Below are 21893 nucleotides of genomic sequence, written 5' to 3'. Positions count from 1 at the left end.
ATCGTCGTTCCCTATGACAGTGAACAGACGATCAGTGACACTCACACTAGGAAGAACGGGGAAAGGTTTGTTTACCTCTCCCCGTTCTTCAGCTCTGTGACCCGATCGCGGGACACCGCCGGCGATCGGGTCTGCGGGTCCCATGTTGGCGCGGTCATGGAGCTCAGGAGCAGGCGGCGCGCGCGACCCACGGCTGGGCTCTTAAAGGCGACGTACCTGTACGTGCTTGTGTCCAGCCGTGCCGATGTAAAGGGGTCCTTAAGTGGTTAACATTACATAGCAGAGAAAAACTTTAGTTTTGAAGTATTTAGAAAATGCATAAAATTGTACACGACTTATTAAATATTGAAGTTAAATGATGCTATGTGAATGGGGACATGTAACAAATATAAAGCAAGTGTTATCCCAATGTGGCTGCAAAAGAGGAAATTCTACACGTTACAGTGTGCTGATACAAATAACTGTTCTGCCATCTAGTGGCTGTAAATGGGAAGTTCACCCCCAATGGCAATAATATGAATCACCATTCACAGTTTTAATATGGAACATGTCCTTAGGCGGACTGCAGCATTTAAAATATTGCCTGGATTTCTTCTCTGTTTTTTTTCTTAAAATTTTTATATAATATTATCAGCATAGTGCTTCACGGACCGCCCTATAGCAGTTTTACTGCTACAAAGTGGCAGCTCTGTGACAGGTCATGTGTATATATACGCGATCCTGCAATGCCGGTTAGGGGGGGCGCATGTGCACGCTCCCAGTGGCACGCTTCTGCTGTGATTACACACAGCAGAAGCTGATCGGTGGGCACCGGGCCCTGGACGTCCACCAGTGCCTGTCGATTGTCAGACAGAGACACAGATCTGCCTATTAAAACCAGGCAGATTTCTGTTCTGACAGAGGAAGGAGGGGTGGTTTTTGTGTCCCTGCAAAGCATTGAATAAAGTCCATATGTTCCCCCTAGTAAAAGCACCTCACGCAGTGCACACACAAACTCTGGTTAGGCACACAGTTAACCCTTCATTCACCCTAGATGTTTAACCCTTCCCAGCCAGTGTCATAAGTACAGTGACAGTGCATATTTTATCACTGATTACTGTATTAGTGTCACTGGTCCCCAAAAAGTGTCAGTGTCAGAATGTCCACCGCAATGTCACAGTTCTGCTATAAGTCGATGATCGCCGCCATTTTTTTTTTTAAATATCCCATAGTTTGTAGATGCTATAACTTTTGCGCAAACCAATCAATATACGCTTATTGGGATTTTTTTAAACAAAAATATGTAGCAGAATACATATTGCCCTAAATTTATGAAGAAATTCGATTTTTAATGTTTTTTTTTATTGGATATGTTTCATAGCAGAAAGTTTTTTTTTCTTCAATATGATTGGTCTTTTTATGTTTAGCGCAAAAAATAGCAACCGCAGTGGTTCACAGACCGCCCTATAGCAGTTCAGTGGCAGCTCTGTGACAGGTCATGTGTATATATACGCGATTCTGCAATGCTGCAATTCTTTTGGTGATAAAATATCACCAAAAGAAAGCTCTATTTGTGGGGAGAAAAGGAGGGGAGACAAGGACATCAATTTTATTTGGGTACAGTGTTGCACAACTGCGCAATTGTCACTTAACCACTTGATGTCCGCACTATAGCCGAAAGACTTCAAATGCCAGGAGGGCGTCTATGTACGTCCTCCCGTTCCCACGCGGCGCACTCTGTGATCGCTGGGGTATTCGGACTCAGCTGATCACAGAGTGGGGTAAAGGGCCAATTACAGCGGGCCCTTTACCACGTGATCAGCTGTCAGCCAATCACAGCTGATCACGGAAGTAAACAGAAGCCGGTTAGCGTGAAGAATAGAATAAAGCTGGTATCCGATTTATGTTAGAGGGACATCAGTCCCCTATGTGCCAACCAGTGTTGCTAATCAGTGCCCTCCACTGCTGCAAATCCGTGCTTACCAGTGCCATCTTATCAGTGCTGCCAATCAGTGCCTCCTGATCAGTGCCGCCTATCAGTGCTGCCTATTAGTGCCACCTCTCAGTGCCACCTATCAGTGCCCATAAGTGCAGCCTATCAGAGCCCATCAATGCTACCTATCAGTGCCACTTATTAGTGCCCATCAGTGCAGCCTCATCAGTGCCTCCTGATCAGTGCCACCTATCAGTGCTATTCAGTGCAGCCTATCAGTGCCCATCAGTAAAGGAGAAAAATTACCCATTTGCTAAAAAAAAAATGTAACAAAATATGAAAACTTTTTTTTTGTTTGTTTAGAATTTTTTTTTAACCGCAGCGGTGATTAAATACCACAAAAAGAAAGCTTCATTTGTGTGAATTAATTTATAAAAATGTAATTTGGGTACAGTGTTGCATGATCACACAATTGTCATTTAAAGTGTGACAACGCTGAAAGCTGAAAATTGACCTGGGCATGAAGGGGGTGTAAGGGCCACTACTCAGTAAGCAAGTGGTTAAAGTGACGCAGTGCCACATCGCAAAAAAACTGCCTGGTCATGAAGGGGGGTAAATCTTCCAGAGGTCAAGTGGTTAATTTTAGTGCACACAATTTTTGGTAACATATAAAAGATTACGTTGCACTGAGTAAATATGTACCACCATGTCAAGACTTAAAGCGGGAGTTCACCCATTTGTTAAATTTTTTTTTTTCTCCCCTTAGCTTCCTGCTCGTTCGGTCTAGGGGAATCGGCTATTTGTATTAAAATATGAGCTGTACTTACCCGTTTTCGAGCTGCATCTTCTTCCGTCGCTTCCGGGTATGGGTCTTCGGGAGCGGGAGTTCCTTCTTGATTGACATTCTTCCGAGAGGCTTCCGACGGTCGCATCCATCGCGTCACTATTAGCCGAAAGAAGCCAAACGTCGGTGCGGCTCTATACTGCGCCTGCGCACCGACGTTCGGCTTCTTTCGGAAAATCGTGACGCGATGGATGCGACCGTCGGAAGCCTCTCGGAAGACTGTCAATCAAGAAGGAACGCCCATTCCCGAAGCCCATACCCGGAAGCGACGGAGAGGATGCATCTCGTAAACGGGTAAGTACTGCTCATATTTTAAAACAAATAGCCGATTCCCCTAGAGAAAACGAGCAGGAATCTAAGGGGAAAAAGTGCCCTCTAAGGGTGAACCCCCGCTTTAAGCCCTGTACACACGATCGCATATCTGATGGAATCTAATCCGATGGATTTTTTCGTCGGATATCCGATGAAGCTGACTTTCATCAGTCTTGCCTACACTCCATCAGACTAGATTCTGACCGTGCCAAAACACGGTGGCGTAAAGCACTACGACGAGCTGAAAACAAATACGTTTAATGCTTCCGAGAATGCGTCGACTTGATTCTGAGCATGCGTGGATTTTTGACCGATGGACTTCCACACAGACGATCAGATTTTTCTATTGTTTTTTTATCCATAGGAAAAATTTAAAACATGTTCTTTTTTTTTACACCAATGGAAAAAAGACCGATGGGGCAAACCGATCGTGTGTACACGGTCTTACAATGGTGTGCACCCGTGAATTTCATCCCCCACATCTTTTTATCTGTGTTTTTAGCTGTTTGCCTGGCATTGGGCTTCAATGATTAAACTCTTTTCTCAGGGGCAAATTTACTAAAATATTTCTGTCGTCCCTCACAGGCTTGTACACTCTGGGCCCCCCAAGAGCTCACCGATCTACGACACTGAGCTGGCCTTCGCTCTTCGCTCTGGCACACAGAAGGGGGTGGAAACTCATTTGTTCAGCGTGGCAACGCCGAGAGAGCTGGCGGAGTGGACACGGGCATTAGTAGACGGATGCCACAATGCAGCGGAGCTTATACAAGAGGTGACAACAGGTGAGAGAAGTGCAGCTCAAAAACATTGCAAGACAACAAAAAAACAGGCATTCAGGAGGTGATAAATTGCTGCTCAACTGCCTCTAAAAAGTGATGAACCATGAATCTCTTTTCAGTGGGATGGCGAGTTCCACCACCAATGTGAAAAAGGCCTAAAGAAAGGATCATTAGGAGTCAGTTCTTAATTTGCTTGCATTCCTGTACTGCCAGACTGGTCATGATTTATGTGTACGGAGAGCCATACACAGCTAGATCGCTCTCTGCCGGCAGATTCCACCATCCACGCTAAGCAGCGCAGATGGAAGAATCTCCCGCCGGCTATTTTATTCAAGTAACTGCGGGGGACTGCGGCTGGATGAATACCCAAACAGAGACTGAGTGTGGTTGGCCAACCTTCCATTTTATTATCTGATCAATATGTAATATCAATAATCAATTCTAAAAAAATAATCAAATCTGCATACAATCAAATGGTTATAACTTCCCTTCTAATTGATTTGGATTATACATTGTAGATGGGATCAGCTCCGGGAAAGATTTACTCCCCTTCATGACCAGGCCATTTTTTGCGATACGGCACTGTTACTATAACTGAAAATTGCGCGGTCATGTGACGCTGTACCCAAATAAAATGGGAGGAATAATGACCCATCATTGATGTCAGTGGAAGGAATAGTGACCCATCATTGGTGTCAGTGGAAGGAATAGTGTCCCATCATTGGTGTCAGTGGGAGGAATAGTGACCCATCATTGGTGTCAGTGGGAGGAATAGTGACCCATCATTGGTGTCAGTGGGAGGAATAGTGACCCATCATTGGTGTCAGTGGGAGGAATAGTGACCCATCATTGGTGTCAGTGGGAGGAATAGTGTCCCATCATTGGTGTCAGTGGGAGGAATAGTGTCCCACCCACCATTGGAGCACAGGTGTGTGAGGAGGAAGGTGTGTGAGAAGCTGCTGTGTGAGAAGGGAGTTGCCTGGAAATCTCTCCCAGCTCTCCTGGCCCCTTTCTGGGGAAGCCATGGAGGGCAGTGGGGCCTCTCCTGCTGGAGGCTCTCAGCCATCTCCTGGGCCATCTGCTGACATGTCTGCCCCTCTACAAGCCTCAGCTGGTGATCTCTCTGCCCCTGGTGTGGATGAAGGCTCGGAGGCCATTCGGGAGCGAGTGGTGGCCGGCATAAAAGTCCTAAACCGGGAGAGGGATAAGCTGTATAAGCTACGTGCGGAGCTGAAGCGCCTGCGAAGGCAACGTGAAGGCTTGCATAGTCTGAAACGCGGATCCATGGATCCAGAGATCCAATTGGCCAAGGTCCGTGTGGACCACCAGGAGACCATCGTGGCCATGATGGAAGGAAGGGATGGTCCTTTCAAGGAAAAGTTCTCCAACGAAAGGAGGTTTGCAAAGGTGACAAAGATGGAGGTGGAGGAGGAGGAGACCCCCAGTTCTGACCCCCTGCCCCCCCAGGGAGAGGTAAGCACCCCAATGCCTTCCCAGGACTCAGGAGGCATGCTGAGGGTGATCCAGGTAATGGAGTCTCCTGTGCGGGGGGATCAGATGGTCTTTAATGATGAAGATATTGCAGATGGTGTACCTGATAAAGTGAAGCCAGCTAAGCCCCATGTTGTGAATAAGACTGTGTATGTACCATCAATGACTGATAATGTGCCTAATAATAAGACTGCCAGTCCTGTATGCAGTAATAATGTGCCTGCTGAGGCTGCAATGCAGCAAGAGACACGTTCAGAAAATGACATTCCTGTGAAGGAACTGCAAGTCCCAGCAGAACCCATTAACCCTCCTGATGCTGAGACCAGAGCTGATTGCCCCACTGCTGCTCAGGACTCCACAGCGCAGCATCAGGCGACGGCCGGTACTGCAACAGAAACTATAATTATACCTGATGGGAATGTGTGTGTGACTGATAATAATCATCCCAGTTCAGGTGGGATGGACAATGGTCCCATTTCAGGTGGGATGGACAATGGTCCCATTTCAGGTGGCATGGACAATACTAACTCTGTTCATGCAGATAAAGTGACTTCAGTGTGGGGTCTTGGCCCCAATAAACCCACTTTCGCTCAGGTGGTACGCTCTGTCCCTGGCAGCTCCGCCCCCAAGCAGGGTTTTCCTCTACGAGCTACCACCTCGAGCCCCCCGGGATATGGTCTTGGGTCTCTGGCTTCTGCTGGGGGCCCAAGACGTAATGTTGTCATCTTGAAATGGGAAGGTGGTGCAATCCCCCCTGCAAGGCGTGCAGTGGTGGATTTAATTCTAGAAATGGGTTTTGGGGTTAACGATCTCTACGCTTTTATTCATGTGTCAGGGACGCGGGATTATACAGTCAGTTTCACCAAGCCAGAGGGTCTTGACCTGTTCTGGGAACGATATGAGGCCCGGTGCAGGTCAAGACCCGAATGGGAAAGTCTGGCCCCAGTTGCGATTTCGCAGCAGTCAACAGTAAAAAAGATCACTATCATCCTCACCAATGAGAGCGTCCCTGCCAGGGATCTGGAGGTCTGGTTGAGGAACTACGGGGAAGTTTTGACCAAACCCGTTAAAATATTAGATGAGCGTAACATCTGGACTGGGGGATGGTCGGTGACAGTCAGGCTGGCCAGGGATGGAAATGTTGTCCGTCACCTGCCCTCCTCGGCTTTCATAGGGAGGGATAGGATGACCGTCTTCTACCCTGGTCAGCCGAAGCTGTGCCACCGCTGTGGAGAGAGGGGGCACCTTAGCTCCTCCTGTTCGGCCTTGATATGCTCAGTGTGTCGGGGTCAGGGTCATATGGCCAAGGACTGCACCCAGAAGATCAGGTGCAACCTGTGCCTGCGACTTGGCCACCCTTATAGCAGATGCCCTGAGGCCTGGCACAATATGGAGAAGGAGGTAGTGGATGAGATGTCAAGGCTGGACAGGATGGAGGGGGAGGCCCCTGGTGTACCATCCTCCGCTGCGGTGACCGACCCCCCTGGTCCTGCTCAGGATCCCTCCCCAGTTTCCTCCCCAGTTCCTGTGACCACCCCTTCTGTGTCTGTAAGTACTCCTTCTGTATCTGTGTCCCCCCAGCCTACTGTACCCGCTCCTCTTGTGTCAGAACCTTCCAAGTCTGTGCCCCCTGAGTCAGTTACCCCCCAGAAGTCTATCCCTCCTAAGTCGGATTTACCCCCCCCATCAGGAGTGGTTGCGGGTACTAAAAAGGTCGCTTCAAAGAAAAAAACAAGGGATGAGGGCATCTCTGAGGCTGACCTCAAGTACCTGGAAGAGAGAAGGAAGGTTGGGCGGCGGAAGAAGCAGGCGGTGAGGACGGAACGGGGGCGGGAAGCTCTGGTGCCTGTCTCCACCCGTCGTAGGTCCGCTAGGTGGGACATTTCCTCATCTGGCGCTTCTTCAGAGCTGAGCTCTGATTCAGAGATGGAGTTGGAGGCGGCCTCAAGAAAGAGGGAGGCTTCTGGTGATGAGCAGCAGAGGGGAGCTAAGAAGCAATCCACCCAATAACCCAAATGGCGGTTCCCCCTCCGTTAAAAGTGGCGACAATAAATGTCGCCAGCATTAAGTCAGTGAGAGCTCGTTCTATGGCCTTCTTTTTGTTCAGCCAATTAGATGCTGAAATTTTATTTTTGCAAGAGACTAGGCTCACCTCCTTGGCAGATATTCATATGGCCAAGAGAGAGTGGAGGTATGGTCCATCTTACTGGTCTCTTGCGGCCGAGCCTTACGGCGGTGTGGCGGTGTTGTTTAAAACCGGCATGGTAACTGTCCGGCGGGTTATTGAGGTGGAGATTGGGAGATGTATGGTCTTAGACGTCCTTGTGGGAGGGCAGGACCTGCGCCTAATTAATATCTATGGGCCGCACACAAAGTGGGACAGGAAATGCCTTTTTACAAGGATCAAGCCATTTCTTTTTACATCCCGGCAAGTGGTCTTTGGAGGTGACTTTAATACAGTAACTAGGCCCAAGGACAGGAAGGACTTCAAGGACAGGCTGGGATATGATAGCGTTTTTTTAAATAGTATGGTTAGGGATGCTGGTCTTGTGGATGTGCACATTGCGCACCTCCCGGATGACACCGGGTTCACCTTTCATCGTGGTAATAGTCAGAGTAGGATAGACAGGTTTTTTTTGAAGGAGGCCTCTGCTTTCTCACCCCCAGTGGTGCAGGCAGTAGAGTTCTCTGATCACTGTATGCTATCTGTGGCCCTGAATGCTTCAGACGCCCCTCAGAGAGGAAAGGGCATCTGGAGATTGAATTCGACTCTACTCAAGGAAGAACATGTTAGACAATCCTTTGAGGAATTCTTTCAGGCACAGGTGACCCTCCTGGACTTTTGTAGCAGCAAGGCTGAGTGGTGGGAGCTGACCAAAAAGAGGATCGCTGGATTCTTCAGGGGCCTAGCCAATAGAACACAGTTTAATAAATACATGACCTACCAACGTTTGCGGAGGAAGCTGGATATTCTTGTCTCAAGAGGAGGAGATCCTGGGGCAATCTCTGAAGTGAAACTCCTTCTCAGGAAGTGTCAATATGACCGGCATGCCTCTTTGGTTCTGGAGAGGGACTATGGGAAGTACCACTCGCCTGACCCTTACCAGAACTGCAAACAAGGTGTAGCTGTTAAAGCGGTCGTTGGCCTTAAGGACAGTACAGGTTCCGTGACAAAGTCCAGGTCAGGGATTCTGGAGGTCGTGAGGTCCTTTTATGCCGACCTTCTTGGAAGGAAAGAGCTTGACCGTGACAAGATGGAAAGCTTTTTGGACTCTACTCCAGGTCTAAATGGTGGAGATGTTCCATTGATGAATTTGACAGAGGAGATCACAGTTGAAGAGGTGATGAGGGCAATTGAACAGCTTGCCATCAAAAAGTCACCCGGACCGGATGGCTTGACGGCTGAGTTCTACAAAGCCTTTAAGTCTATTCTGGCCCCACATTTGGTAGAGGTTTTTAACAGTTGTCTTGCTGAGGGGGTGCTATCCCCTTCCATGAGGCACTCGGCTGTGATTCTTCTGTCAAAGGGTAAAGATCCTTCGATGATTGAGAATTGGCGCCCCATCAGCCTTCTTAATGTCGATAGAAAGATACTGGCGAAGATATTTTTCTGGCGCCTGTCGTCAGTAGCAGAGTCTTTGCTTTCTCGCCATCAGCACTGTTCGGTCCAGGGTAGGAGCACCTTCACAGCGGTGTTAGCTGTCCGGGAGGCCTTGGAGCGGTGCAGGGCTGCAGGCTGGGGAAAGTACTTGCTGACATTGGATCAGGCAAAGGCTTTTGATCGTGTTAACCATGAGTACCTGTGGTTGCTCCTTAGTAAGTACGGTCTGCCGGGTGGTTTTGTTGATTGGCTGAAAGTCTTGTATAAGGGGGCAGAAAGCTTCCCTCTTGTTAATGGTTGGGTTGGGCAGTCCTTTGAGGTTGGCTCCGGGGTGCGCCAGGGTTGTCCCCTGAGTCCCCTGCTCTATGTGTTTGCAATCGACCCCTTCATCAGGAGGCTAGAGAGCGGCATGTTGTGTGGGGTACCAGTGGGTCTCCCGGGTGAGCCGCCATTGAGGGTTGTTGCTTATGCGGACGATGTATCGGTGATTGTCACTGGGACGGATGAGGCGGAGGAGGTGGTCTCTCTGACATCACGGTATTCTGAAGCATCAGGCTCCAAGATCAATCAGGAAAAGAGCGAAGTTTTCTGGATGGGAAAGGAAGGTGAGGGGTTTGATCTCCCGGACACCTTTCCAGTGCCCCGGGAAAGAATTAAGATACTAGGCATTGAATTTGGACCCGGCGATTATGGCCTCAAAAACTGGGAAGGCAGACTGGAAATTGCCAATGCTAAGGTGGTCAACTGGAAGAGATGGAAGTTATCTATGAGGGAAAGGGTTGATCTGATTAAGACCTACCTGATTCCGATCTTCTTGTATGTCAGCTTTGTCTGCATCTTGCCAGTGTCTCTCTATGCTAGGGTCAGTAGTGTGTTCTTCCAGATGCTGTGGGGGAACAGACTGAACCCCATCAAGAGGAATGTCACCTACCTATCCAGGAGGGAGGGTGGCTTAGGTATGGTCAACCCAGTTCTTTTCTTTTCACTGCTTTTTCTCAAGTTTAACATTGGTAGTATGCTTGCAGTGGAACCTCCTGGATGGGCAGGCATATTTAGATCTTGGTTTAGTCCTTTTCTGCGACTTTGGGAAGAAGGTGGCCAAGTGAAGAATCGCAGGGGTCATCGTGGTCAGCTACCAGCCTATGTAGCTCCGTGCCTGAAGTTACTGCGGCAGTGGCGATTGTCGGCTGAAGATCTCAGATCGGTTCCGAGGAAAGACCTTATGAGTCGAGTCTTGAGCGAAGTCTTTCATGACCCACTGGCCTTAAGGGATTGCCCAGGCCCAGTTTTGAGGGCGGGGTTGAGACTAATTAATTTGGATAGAATACCTCCTAAATTTAGGGATCTGGCCTGGTTGTGCTTCCATGGGAGGCTCTATGTTCGGGGCAATTTGAAATTCCGCAGTGGGGTGGATCGTAGCTGTCCTCGGGAGGAGTGTGCAGGTGAGGAGGAGACTATGGACCATTTTCTGCTTCGTTGCCCTTTTAACATAGAAGTGTACAAACAGGTGGGGCGGGCGCTCGGTGTTCCTTTCCTCTCCAGGCTGGGTTATGCCGAGTGGGTGTACGGAGCATTCAGTACCGGTGGAGGTTTTTGTTTGGATACACTTTTTTTAGTTAGCCTAGTGGTCCGTTATTTCACCTGGAACGCACGGTGTCAGGTCAGCATTCGGCAAAAAATCCTTCCTGTTGAGGTGGTGGTGTATGACATTGTGCATGAGGTGGGGAAGATTCGGGGGCTTGAGAGAGACAAGCGGGGTCAGGGGGCTTGGCTGAAGGCGTGGAGGGGTTTCAAGCCTCCCTGACTGCCAGGAGTCTCTTTCCCGGGTGTGGCTGTCTGTCTCTTATCACCCTAGATTATTATTTTTGATACATTTTTGATAAATGGCTGCGTACATAGGTGACGGGTTGTGCCTCTTAGGCCCTCTCTGCTGCTTTGTGTAAATAGTTTTGTAGTAATGTTTTGGTGGTGGTGTATAGTGTATATATTGTATATATTCTGAACCCGGATGTGTATTCCTTGGATTTATGTTTGAAGTTTTGTACTATAGTTATGTTTTTTACTTTTGTATAAAATTGGTTGCTTGATTCTTTTCAATAAAAGATCAATAGTGTCCCATCATTGGTGTCAGTGGGAGGAATAGTGACCCATCATTGGTGTCAGTAGGAGGAATAGTGACCCATCATTGGTTTCAGTGGGAGGAATAGTGACCCACCATTGGTGTCAGTGGGAGGAATAATGCCTCACCATCATTGGTGTCAGTGGGAGGAATAGTGACCCATCATTGGTGTCAGTGGGAGGAATAGTGACCCACCATTGGTGTCAGTGGGAGGAATAGTGACCCACCATTGGTGTCAGTGGGAGGAATAGTGACCCACCATTGGTGTCAGTGGGAGGAATAATGCCTCACCATCAATGGTGTCAGTGGGAGGAATAGTGACCCATCAATGGTATCAGTGGGAGAAGTAGTGCCCCATTATTGATGTCACCACTAGGAATTATGCCCCATTATGCCCCATTGTCAATGTCAGTGGAAGGAATAATAAGTTGTATTAGTGGGAGAAAAAGTACCCCAAAGGCCGAATAAAGACGAACAAAGGGCCACAGTTTGGAGACCACTGCTCTACTCTATACTAAACATTTTGGCTCTAGATATACAGTAACATTTGTGTATAGTTTAGCAGATATCATCTATACAATACTATTCTCCTCCTAAACATGAATATCTGTTTTTACCTACCTAGCATGTACATGGGGCGGAAAGGAGTGTGCACTCTCTATACACATCGACAAAGGATTCACACTCTTCACGGAGGAGCCTGGACTCAACAGAATCGTTCACCTTCATAAACCCTTCGAGAAACTCCGGATGTCTTCTGATGATGGTGCCAGGATGTTGTATCTGGACTTTGGCAACCCCGAGGGTGAACTTGTACGTAAAGAAAGTTCTATTTCATACACATTGTTCTTTATAGGTACACTATAATGCTAAAAGTATTGGGACACCTGCCTGTACACACACATGAACTTTAATGGCATCCCAGTCTAAGTCCGTAGCGTTCAATATTGAGTTGACCCACCCTTTGCAGCTATAGCAAATTTAGGAGCATGAAATTGTCCAAAATGTCTTGATATGCTTAATGCCCCGTACACACCATCACTTTATGTGATGAAAAAAAATGACGTTTTTAAAAACGTCACTTTAATTGAAGCATGCTTCAATTTTATGTGTCGTTTTTCAAAACGTCAACTTTTACTTCACAGAAATTGACCGTGTGTTTGAAAACGACGTTTTTTCATCCGCGCATGCCCAGAAGCTACTTATGAAGTGAGCTTCAATGGAAAAACGTGATGAACGTAACCTCGCTTTGCTAGAACATTGAGAAAAACGATGGTGTGTAGGCAACTTCGTCTTTGAAAATTGAAGTTTCAAAAACGTCATTTTTTACTTCACAGAAAATGTTGTTTTTTTTCATCACATAAAGTGATGGTGTGTATGCGGCATTAGAGTTCCCTTCACTGGAACAAAGGGACCCAAGAAAACCCACACCATAATCCCCCCTCCACTAAATGAATTGGAGGGATGGCCCAATATTTTTGGCAATATAGTGTGAATGAGCAAGTTCGGGGTGGTGGACTCCCAACTTTGTGGGAACAGTTTGGGGTTGGCCCTTCCTGTTCCAACATGACTGCGCACCAGTGCACAAAGCAAGGTCCATAAAGACATGGATGAGTGAGTTTGGGGTGGAGGAACTTGACTGGCCTGCACAGACTGCGAGCCAGGCCTTCTCCTCCAACATCAGTGCCTGACCTCACAAATGTGCTTCTGAAAGAATGGTCAAATATTCCCATGGACACAGCCTTCCCAGAAGAGTTGAAGCCTAAGGACTAAGACTGGGATGCCATTAAAGTTCATGTTGTTTGTAAAGACAGGCGTCCCAATACTTTTGAAAATATAGTGTAGCTTTGAATAGTGCATAATGGTCACAAGCAGTTCTTTCTTTGAGTACACATATAGCTTGAATTTAGAGCATTTTCCTGGTGACTTTTCCAGCAATTGCTTTTATTTCAGCAGTTTTTCCGCTCATAAGCTGTACTGTTGTCTGCTGCCCCCCCCCCCCGCCATTCTCAGTGAGGGAACCAGGAAGTAAAGCACTCCGGCTTCACAGCCCGGTTCCCTACAGGCGCATGCGCGAGTCACGCTACACCTGCCGATTGGCTCCCGCTGTGTACTGGGAGCCGAGTGTTCCCAGAACACAACAGAGGGGGGGGGGGTGATGTCATGCCCGCAGTCTGCCCGAGACTGTGTGGCCTGGAAGTGGGTGCAAATACCTGTCTTTAGATAGGTATCTGCATGCACCCCCCTCCCCCCTGAAAGGTGTCAAATGTGACACCGGAGGGGGGAGGGTTCTGATCAGCGGGAGTTCCACTTTAGGGTGAAGCTCCGCTTTAAAGACGGTTCTGCCACCGCCATCTTTGGTAAGGGAATCAGGAGGGCTAGGAAGGAAGCTGGCAATGCTACAGGGGAGGGGGGGCACACAGGAAGGCCTGGACAGCAGGGGGGTGGGGACACAGATATCAAACCCCCTGCAGTGCAGGCGGAGGAAGAACAAGGAGAAGTCGACAAAGCTGCAGGGGGAGCCACAAGAGATGACAATAAGGCAGTACTGCCTTGCTCCAGCTCAGCAGGTGCCCAGGCACCCCTTTTGGACTGAATGGGCCTGGGCCCCAGTACAGGAGGGCTGGCTGTACTGAATTATCAGCGGCCCTGTTCTGGACTAACCAGGGGGAAGCAGTCAATCCTGCAACTTCTGAAACATAAAAAAAAAAAACGAAAACAATCAACAGCCACATTCCAGTGAGCAAAAGCTAAATTTGCCTAACAACGAGTAGCAGTTCCACTGAGTACAATAGACCAAAACGAATTTACTTAATTCTAACACCTATCTAGGAGGGTTCTGCATAAGTACTTTCAACTCTTTAATCTTCTTTTCTTTTTCTTTTTTTCTATTCAGCAACTGGATCTTCACTCTTGTCCCAAAACCATCGTCTTCATCATTCACTCGTTCTTGTCAGCCAAGGTGTCTCGCATGGGTCTCTTACCGTAAGGAGGAGTTCCCGGGGAAGTCCTACAGAGAACCAAAGTAGTTCCTGCACTAATCCACTCATAAACGAAAAGAGCTTCTTGGGTTGCCTAAGCCATCCTTGGAACAATTGTCGGCACCGGAATCGTTCCTGCCGCAGTTGTCGCTGTGTTATACGATACACTTTAACCCTGTGTTACCTGGTGCCAATACCTTTCACAGCAACGTAGTGCCTTACATGTAGTTTTATGTAACGGTTTTCGATGCACAGATATGAAGAGCGCAGGCACCTCATCGTTCCTGTTTGATCAAGAAGGAGATTTTCGGTGCCTTCAGCTGTTTTCTTCAAATGTTGTAGATAGAGCTGTAAAATACAACACTGGGTCCTAAGCTGTATTCTTATTTCTACATCTGACTTAAAATGTTGTGCATTATAATTATATATATATATTATATATGTATATTCATAAGAAGAAGTCAAATAAGATATATTTAGTTTTTATTAGAGTTGAAAAAAAAATCATTGACAAGATGGTGTCTGTTTTCGTTTTTTTCCACTGTGGTCAAGTGAGACGGTGATGACATGTCAGCTCTCCATTGGCTGAAAAATATGTGTGTGCCCTTGTTGGTTACCCTCTTGTTTAAAGGGGATCATGCAACCGATTTGAATTGCATTGTTACAAATGGATCTAGTTATAAAAAATTTGCATTCGCACAGGTGTCATGATTAACCCCCAAAGGTTGCCTAATATGTTGATTTCCAATGATTGTCGGCTCCATCTAGTGGTCATAATGTAGTATTTTTCTGAAATGCCTCAATCAGAAAAGTTCCGCATTATGGCCACAAGGTGGAGCTGATGATCATAGGAAATAATGACAATTAATTGAGACATTTGCACTGCAAATTTTTTATAAATAGATCCCAAAGTGTGCCATGTTGAGGTGCTAGCTTCTGATGGTGACATGGCTGCTTCACGTGTTTAGATCAAGGATATGCCATAAAGACAGTCTGTTACATTTTAAATGTTTTTTTTTTTTCACAAATCCGTGTGAAGCTTTAAAATTCTTTAATAAACTTTTAAGCCAGAAATGTCTGGATTTGGAGATGGCTCTTTCCATAAATATACCTTGTCTGACGTTAGACTGAATTTGACCTGTAGTGTTAATTCTACATCATAGGATGCGTCTTTTTCAGCGAACACAATGGAAAAATTGAATGAAATGTCCTAAAATGAACATTAGGCCAGGCTATCAGAATTTTACAACATACAGTATATTACCAAAAGTATTGGGACGCCTTCCTTTACATGGAAAATAACTTTAATGGCACGTGCGTAAATTACTGCACTCAAATGTAAAATTTGCGATTTTTGTTTTACGATTCTGTACTCCTTTTTATGCAGCTGTGTGCTTGGTTCCATAGACTACAATGCATCTACACTATGTTACCAAAACTTTTGGGACACTTGCCTTTACACGAACACGAACTTTAATGTCACCCCAGTCTTGGGGGTAGATTCAGAAAGACTTACGACGGGCGTATCAGTAGATACGCTGTCGTAAGTCCGAATCCGCGCCGTCGCAACTTTAAGCGTATGCTCAAACTGAGATACGCTTAAATGTTGCTAAGATACGACCGGCGTAAGTCTCCTACGCCGTCGTATCTTAACTGCATATTTACGCTGGCTGCTAGGGGCATGTACGCTGATTTACGCCTAGAATATGTAAATCAGCTAGATACACCTATTCACGAACGTACGCCCGGCCGTCGCAGTTAAGATACGCCGTTTACGTAAGGGGTTTTCAGGCGTAAAGATAAACCACCAAAAAGATGCGTAACTCGTTCGTGAATGGGGCTGGCCATAATTTACGTTCACGTCGAAGCACTGACGATTTGCCGACGTCATTTGGAGCATGCGCACTGGGATACGTCCACGGACAGCGCATTCGCCGTTCGTTAGAAATCTAAAATACGTGGGGTCACTAGTATTTTGCATAGAACACGCCCCCCAACCAGCCTATTTTGAATTAGGCGGGCTTACGCCTGCCCAGTTACACTGCGCCGCCATAAGTTACAGCGCAAGTTCTTTGTGAATACAGGACCTGCTGCTCTAACTTACGGCGGCGTAGTGTATCTGAGATACGCTATGCCTGCCCAAATCTACCTGAATCTACCCCTGTGTCCGTAAACCCCCATACACACGATCGGATATCTGATGGAATCTAATCCGATGTTTTTTTTTATCGGATATCCGATGAAGCTGACTTTCATCAGTCTTGACTACACACCATCGGTTAAAAATCCGACCGTGTCCAACGCAGTGACGTAAAACACTACGATGTGCTGAGAAAAATTAAGTTCAATGCTTCCGAGCATGCGTCGACTTGATTCTGAGCATGCGTGGATTTTTGACCGATGGATTTCTCCACAGACGATTGTTTTTTTCTATCGTTTTTTTAACCATAAGAAAAATAAAAAACGTTTTCATCAGATGAACCGATCCTGAGCCCTGTACACACGACACACGGTTCAATATTGAGTTGGTCCACCCTTTTCAGCTATAACAGCTCTTCTAGGAAGCCTGTCCACAAGGGCTCAGGGCCCGAGAGACAGCTGGTGGTCCTAATCGAGAGATTCCTCTTCCCTTCCTGTCCTGTAAATATAGAACAGGAAGTGAGCAGAAATCCTTTCCAAAGTCAGGATAAGTCCCTCTTAGAAAGATGTCACCAGAACAAGCGTCCCCATTGGAAGTGTTCACCTCACTCCCTGCTCTGGTGACAACTTAGAATTTTTGTTTTCCCATCACTTTCAGTCCTGGTGACAATGATCATCTGGAGAAAAGGAGAGTGAAAATGTTGGCTTTAGATACACTTTAGAGCATAGGTGGCAAACACAAGGCCCGCGGGCCGAATCTGGCCCTCCAGGCCATTTCATGTGGCCCTCGCACCTCTGGTCCTACTCTAGACCCTTACATTCTGCTTTCAAGCAATGCATCCAGATTCTTCCCAGCAGCAGCACAAGGAAAGGGGGTGCCCTGTGATGTAAGGGAGAGTGGGGGACTCAACTTCTGATGGTGGGGTGGCTCTTGACATCTAATGTAAGGGGAGGCGATGCGCTGGACATCTAATCTTACAGATACAACCGGCCCTTTTGAGGGCAATCATAATGCTGATGCGGCCCACGATGAAATTGAGTTTTGACACCCCTGCTTTAGAGCAAAACTCTGGCAAGTTTCAATGACACAGATGAATGTAGCTCTGTAACATGTACTCCTTACTACTTAGCCCCTAGCCCTCAATCTATAAACCAGCCATTCTCAACTGGGATTCTGCCTGAGGTCGTCAGACACTGAAAACAGTGGAAGGGGGAGGCGGTGATATGGAAAGTTTGGCTGTATGCAGAGCACACAGCCAAATCTCCTGTCTCCTGTGCTAATAAGCACACATTTTGTCTAATGCATCTTACCTAAAAACCCACTCATCCAAGTAAACAAACATGACCATACCTTTATGTTCTCAGCTCCTCAGCATGACTGCCTAAACCCTGGCCCACTTGGCCTTTTATTTGTGAATCACAAAAGAAATTACCAACAGGAAGTGATGGCTCCAGCAGCCAATCGCCTCCTTCATGGGAAGTGACATCACAGGATGTGACCTCCACACAGGAAATTACCATATAAGGATTTGACAACACAGGATGTGACAATATAGGAAACCCTTCCATATTCCGATATGGTTAGTTAAATACATACAACAACATGACACTGAAAACAGTGGAAGGGGGAGGCGACTTCCTGGGTTCTCCACCTCTCCCTACAGGACAGTGTCTGGCAGTGCAGTGCAGTCTGTGAGACCTGTTTTCTAATTGGCCAAAGCGTCAGGCAATCCTATTGGATGCCTAGTGCTTTGGCGGAAGACACGCGGTGAAGGAAGCTGCAGGAGCTGACATCAGAGCCACAGCGGCCACTGCCCACAGTCCAGGAGAGGATACCACAGCCACACAAGCGGGTAAGTGCAAGGCCGGATCGCCTGCAGGGGGTGGGGGTTGTTGTTTGTTTACCACCCCCCCAAAGAAGAACCCACCAGCCGCCATTCTTAATATGAGTCCTGTGACTGGCACTGACAGTTAAAGAGCTCCTCTTCCATTCCACAAACCCAGCCGAGGTTAAAAGTTAAAGAAGGGAGGGCCCTGGGGACCCACAGACATGTTCCCCCCTCATTACCATGCACACAAAAGGGGCAGGGTGGAGGTTGGAAGATAAGCAGGGAGAACTTCATAGAACACCTCTGGCTGGCTCTACATGCTATGGTTTACAGTAAAACCTTGGATTGCAAGCATAATTCGTTCCAGAAACATCCTTGTAATCCTAAGTACTTGTATATCAAAGCAAATTTCCCCATAAGAAATAATGGAAACTCAGATGATTCGTTCCACAACCATTTATTCAGAAGTCCTTCAGCTTATAGTCCATATAAAAAGATTATAGCAATGCTACAGAGTATAAAAGAGAAGAGAGGCGCCTCTAAGTGTAGCACAATGTTGCTAAATGTTGTACAGTGGAACCTCGGACTGCGAGTAACGCGGATAACGAGCGTTTCGCAATACGAGCACTGTATTTAAAAAAAAACGAATTCGGTTTGCGAGTGTTGTCTCGCAACACGAGCAGGATTCAGGCCAAAGCGGTGTGCAGTACCGCGTTTGGCCTGAGGTGGGGGGACGCCGACCGCAGCTGAGTGGCACCAATCACAGCCGATTGGTGCTGTTTGAAAATGCACGGAAGGGCCAGAGGACAGCTTGGCTGACCTCGGCAAACCCCGGGAACGGAGTCTTTCCAAAGTCAGCCGAGGTGTCCTCAGGCCTTTCCGGCTGTTTCCGAGGCTCTCCGGCGTCCCCCCACCTCTGGCCGCATGCGGTATTGCATGCCATTGAAGTCAATGCGGAACAAATTATTTTCGTTTCCATTGACTTCAATAGGGAAACTCGCTTTGATATGTGAGTACTTTGGATTACAAGCATTCTCTTGGAACGGATTATGTTTGTAATCCGAGGTTCCACTATACCTTAATTAAATGTAACCATATTGCTACACTTAGAGGCACCTCTCTTCTCTTTTATACTCAGTTGTGACTTGACGCTACTTGTATATTTAGTAAAAATGTATTAAAAATGTTTGCTTGTCTTGCAAAACGCTCTCAAACCAAGTTACTCTCAAACCAAGGTTTTACTGTACATCCAAATCACAGCACGGGTCTAGTCACGGAAAAAGTACGGTATCTAAACTAAAGATATTTGAGTTGATGTTTTTATTGTGCAAAGGGCAGGCGATATACATTTTATACCAGAAATCAATATTTTATAATGTTACCATTAACAAAAGCTGCACTTAGCACCTTCGTTCAAGGGAAATCGTAATTCCCATGAGTGTGCATTTTGAGTTATTGCAGTAGTGTTTTCTTTAAACTAATTTGTATGAGTCAAACTTGCTGTTCCACATCTTTATTTAACCACCTCACCACCAGCACGTTTCATTCCCCAGCTATTTTTTCAGTTTTTAGCGTTGTGATACTTTGACTGACAATTACTCTGTTGTGTAATACTGTACCTGTTTTCCTTATTTTCAGTTAAGAAACATATCAAATAAATAATCTTTCTTCATGAATGTAGACCAGAATGTATTCTGCCACATTTCTTTGGTTAAGAAATAAATAAATAAATCAGTTTATAATATTTAGAGTGTATGAAAGATATACAGGCCCGGATTCAGAAACAGTTTACGTCGCCGTAATTTAAAAACTGTGGCCCAGATTCTCAAAGGCGTTACGACGGCGCAACACCATTTGCGCCGTCGTAAGTCCTAATCTGGCCCCGGGTATCTATGCGACTGATTCTTAGAATCAGTTACGCATAGATACCCATTAGATCTGACAGGCGTAAGGCTCTTACGCTGTCAGATCTTAAATGCATTTTTTTTCCGTCGCTAGGTGTCGCCGACGTCGTTTTCCCCGTCGCTTATGTAAATTAGCAAATTACGACGATTCCCGAACGTACGCACGCTCGACGCAGAGAATTTACGACGTTTCCGTAGCCTTTGCGATGCGTAACGTTGCCCCTGGGGTCTATGAGGCGCAGCCAATGTTAAGTATTGCCGTCGTTCCCGCGTCAAAATTTTCAAAATCTACGTCGTTTGCGTAAAACGTCTGTGAATGGAGCTGGACACCATTTACGTTAACGTCTAAGCAAATGACGTCGGTGCGACGTCATTTAGCGCAATGCACGTCGGGTAATTTACCCGACGGCGCATGCGCAGTACGCTCGGCGCGGGAACGCGCCTAATTTAAATGGTGCCCGCCCCATTTGAATTGGGCGGGCTTGCGCGGAGCGCTTTTACGATACACCGCCGCAAGTTTACAGGTAAGTGTTCTGAGAATCAGGCACTAACGCTGTAAAACTGCGGCGGTGTAACATACGTTACGCTGCCCAGGAGCAACGTAATTGTATGAGAATCTGGGCCTGTGCCGTCGCATCCTTACGCCGATTCTCAAAGGCAGATACGCTTAAAAAATAGGCTTCCTCCGCCAACGTAATTAGCATACGCCGGCGTATAATTGTGTGCAATGTTACGCTGGCCGCTAGGGGCGCTTCCGTAGATTTCCGCGTATAATATGCAAATGACCTAGATACGCCGATTCAGAAAGCAAATTTCTGCTATATGAGACGTACGCAATGTTAAGTATGGACGTTGGGCCAGCGTTGAATTTTCCGTCAATTACGTTGTTTGCGTAAGTGAATAGGGCTGTGCGTAATTTATGTTCACGTCGAAAGCATTGACTATTGCTGCGTAATTTGGAGCATGCGCACTGGGATACGTTCACGGACGGCGGAAACGTCAATTACGTGGGGTCACACATAATTTAGATAAAACACGCCCACATTTTCAACATTTGAATTAGGCAGGCTTATGCCAGCCCTTATACGCTACGCCGCCGTAACTTTGGCAGCAGAATCTTTCTGAATACCATACGTGGCTCACAAAGTTACAGCGGCGTAGCGTATAGGAGATACGCTACGCCCGCATAAAGATACACATTTGTATCTGAATCTGGGCCACAGTCTGCAAACCAGGGTAAAAAAATGCTGTAAATTCAGAGTGCTTTCAGAAAAAGAAGTGTTAATAGTTTAATTTTATCAACTAAGAAAATGGAAAGTAAATGGACAGAAGAAAAATCCAAAGCAATATTTGGTCTGTATGTAGGCATAGGTGGAAGTCCAAGTGACAGTCAGTCCTCAGCTCGTGTGGAGAGTCCCTGCAGCTCTAGATACTTGCTGTGCTTCGCCGCATGTGAGGGTGCCGGTTCACTGTTCAAACGATCGTTTTCGGGTATCACTGCGGCTGCCAGGTGGAGGGCTGGAACGCAAGCGGCAGGTCTGTGCTGGGACACGGCGTGAGGCGGAGTGACGTCAGGACCAGGATGCAACGCGTTTCAGTGCTTGCGCCGTGAGGTTTTGAAAGGCGCACCTTTCTCACGCTAAATATTTTGGCTGTGTACAGCCTTTTTATATACCTTGGTGGTGTTGCCACCTAGTGGGACTAGATGTAAATGCACTCACCATGATAAGGGAGCATTACTCTAGTGATGGCAAGTCTTTTAAGTGAAAAAGTAGATTGTAAACAAATGTTCTGAGCTAAACAGGGGACATATTGTAAGTTATACATGAAGAATTCCCGTAATATCGTTATATGATTAAAAGATAATAAATAACATTAAGTCTAAAATAAGGTAAAAACTGGATATACAAAAATGCATTTTAAAATTTCAATCAAAAAATAAATGGGAAATAGAAATAAAAATAAATATAAAAACAGAGATA

General features: G+C 46.6%; 1 protein-coding gene across 1 annotated transcript in view; it reads left to right on the top strand.

The window, feature by feature from the left end:
- The window catches only part of LOC120918642 (alpha-1-syntrophin-like), an 89016-nt gene extending 73889 nt beyond the window's left edge, over nucleotides 1-15127 (top strand). The window contains exons 6-8 of the mRNA XM_040330331.1: nucleotides 3654-3850; nucleotides 11684-11871; nucleotides 13955-15127. Coding sequence (XP_040186265.1) covers nucleotides 3654-3850; nucleotides 11684-11871; nucleotides 13955-14047 — 478 coding nt within the window. The 3' untranslated portion in view covers nucleotides 14048-15127. The remainder of the gene's footprint in view (nucleotides 1-3653; nucleotides 3851-11683; nucleotides 11872-13954) is intronic.
- The last annotated feature ends 6766 nt before the right edge of the window (nucleotides 15128-21893 follow it).

Source organism: Rana temporaria, chromosome 12 (assembly GCF_905171775.1).
Source record: "Rana temporaria chromosome 12, aRanTem1.1, whole genome shotgun sequence".
Classification (NCBI taxonomy): Eukaryota; Metazoa; Chordata; class Amphibia; order Anura; family Ranidae; genus Rana; species Rana temporaria.
This window is presented reverse-complemented; position numbering and strand designations above follow the sequence as displayed.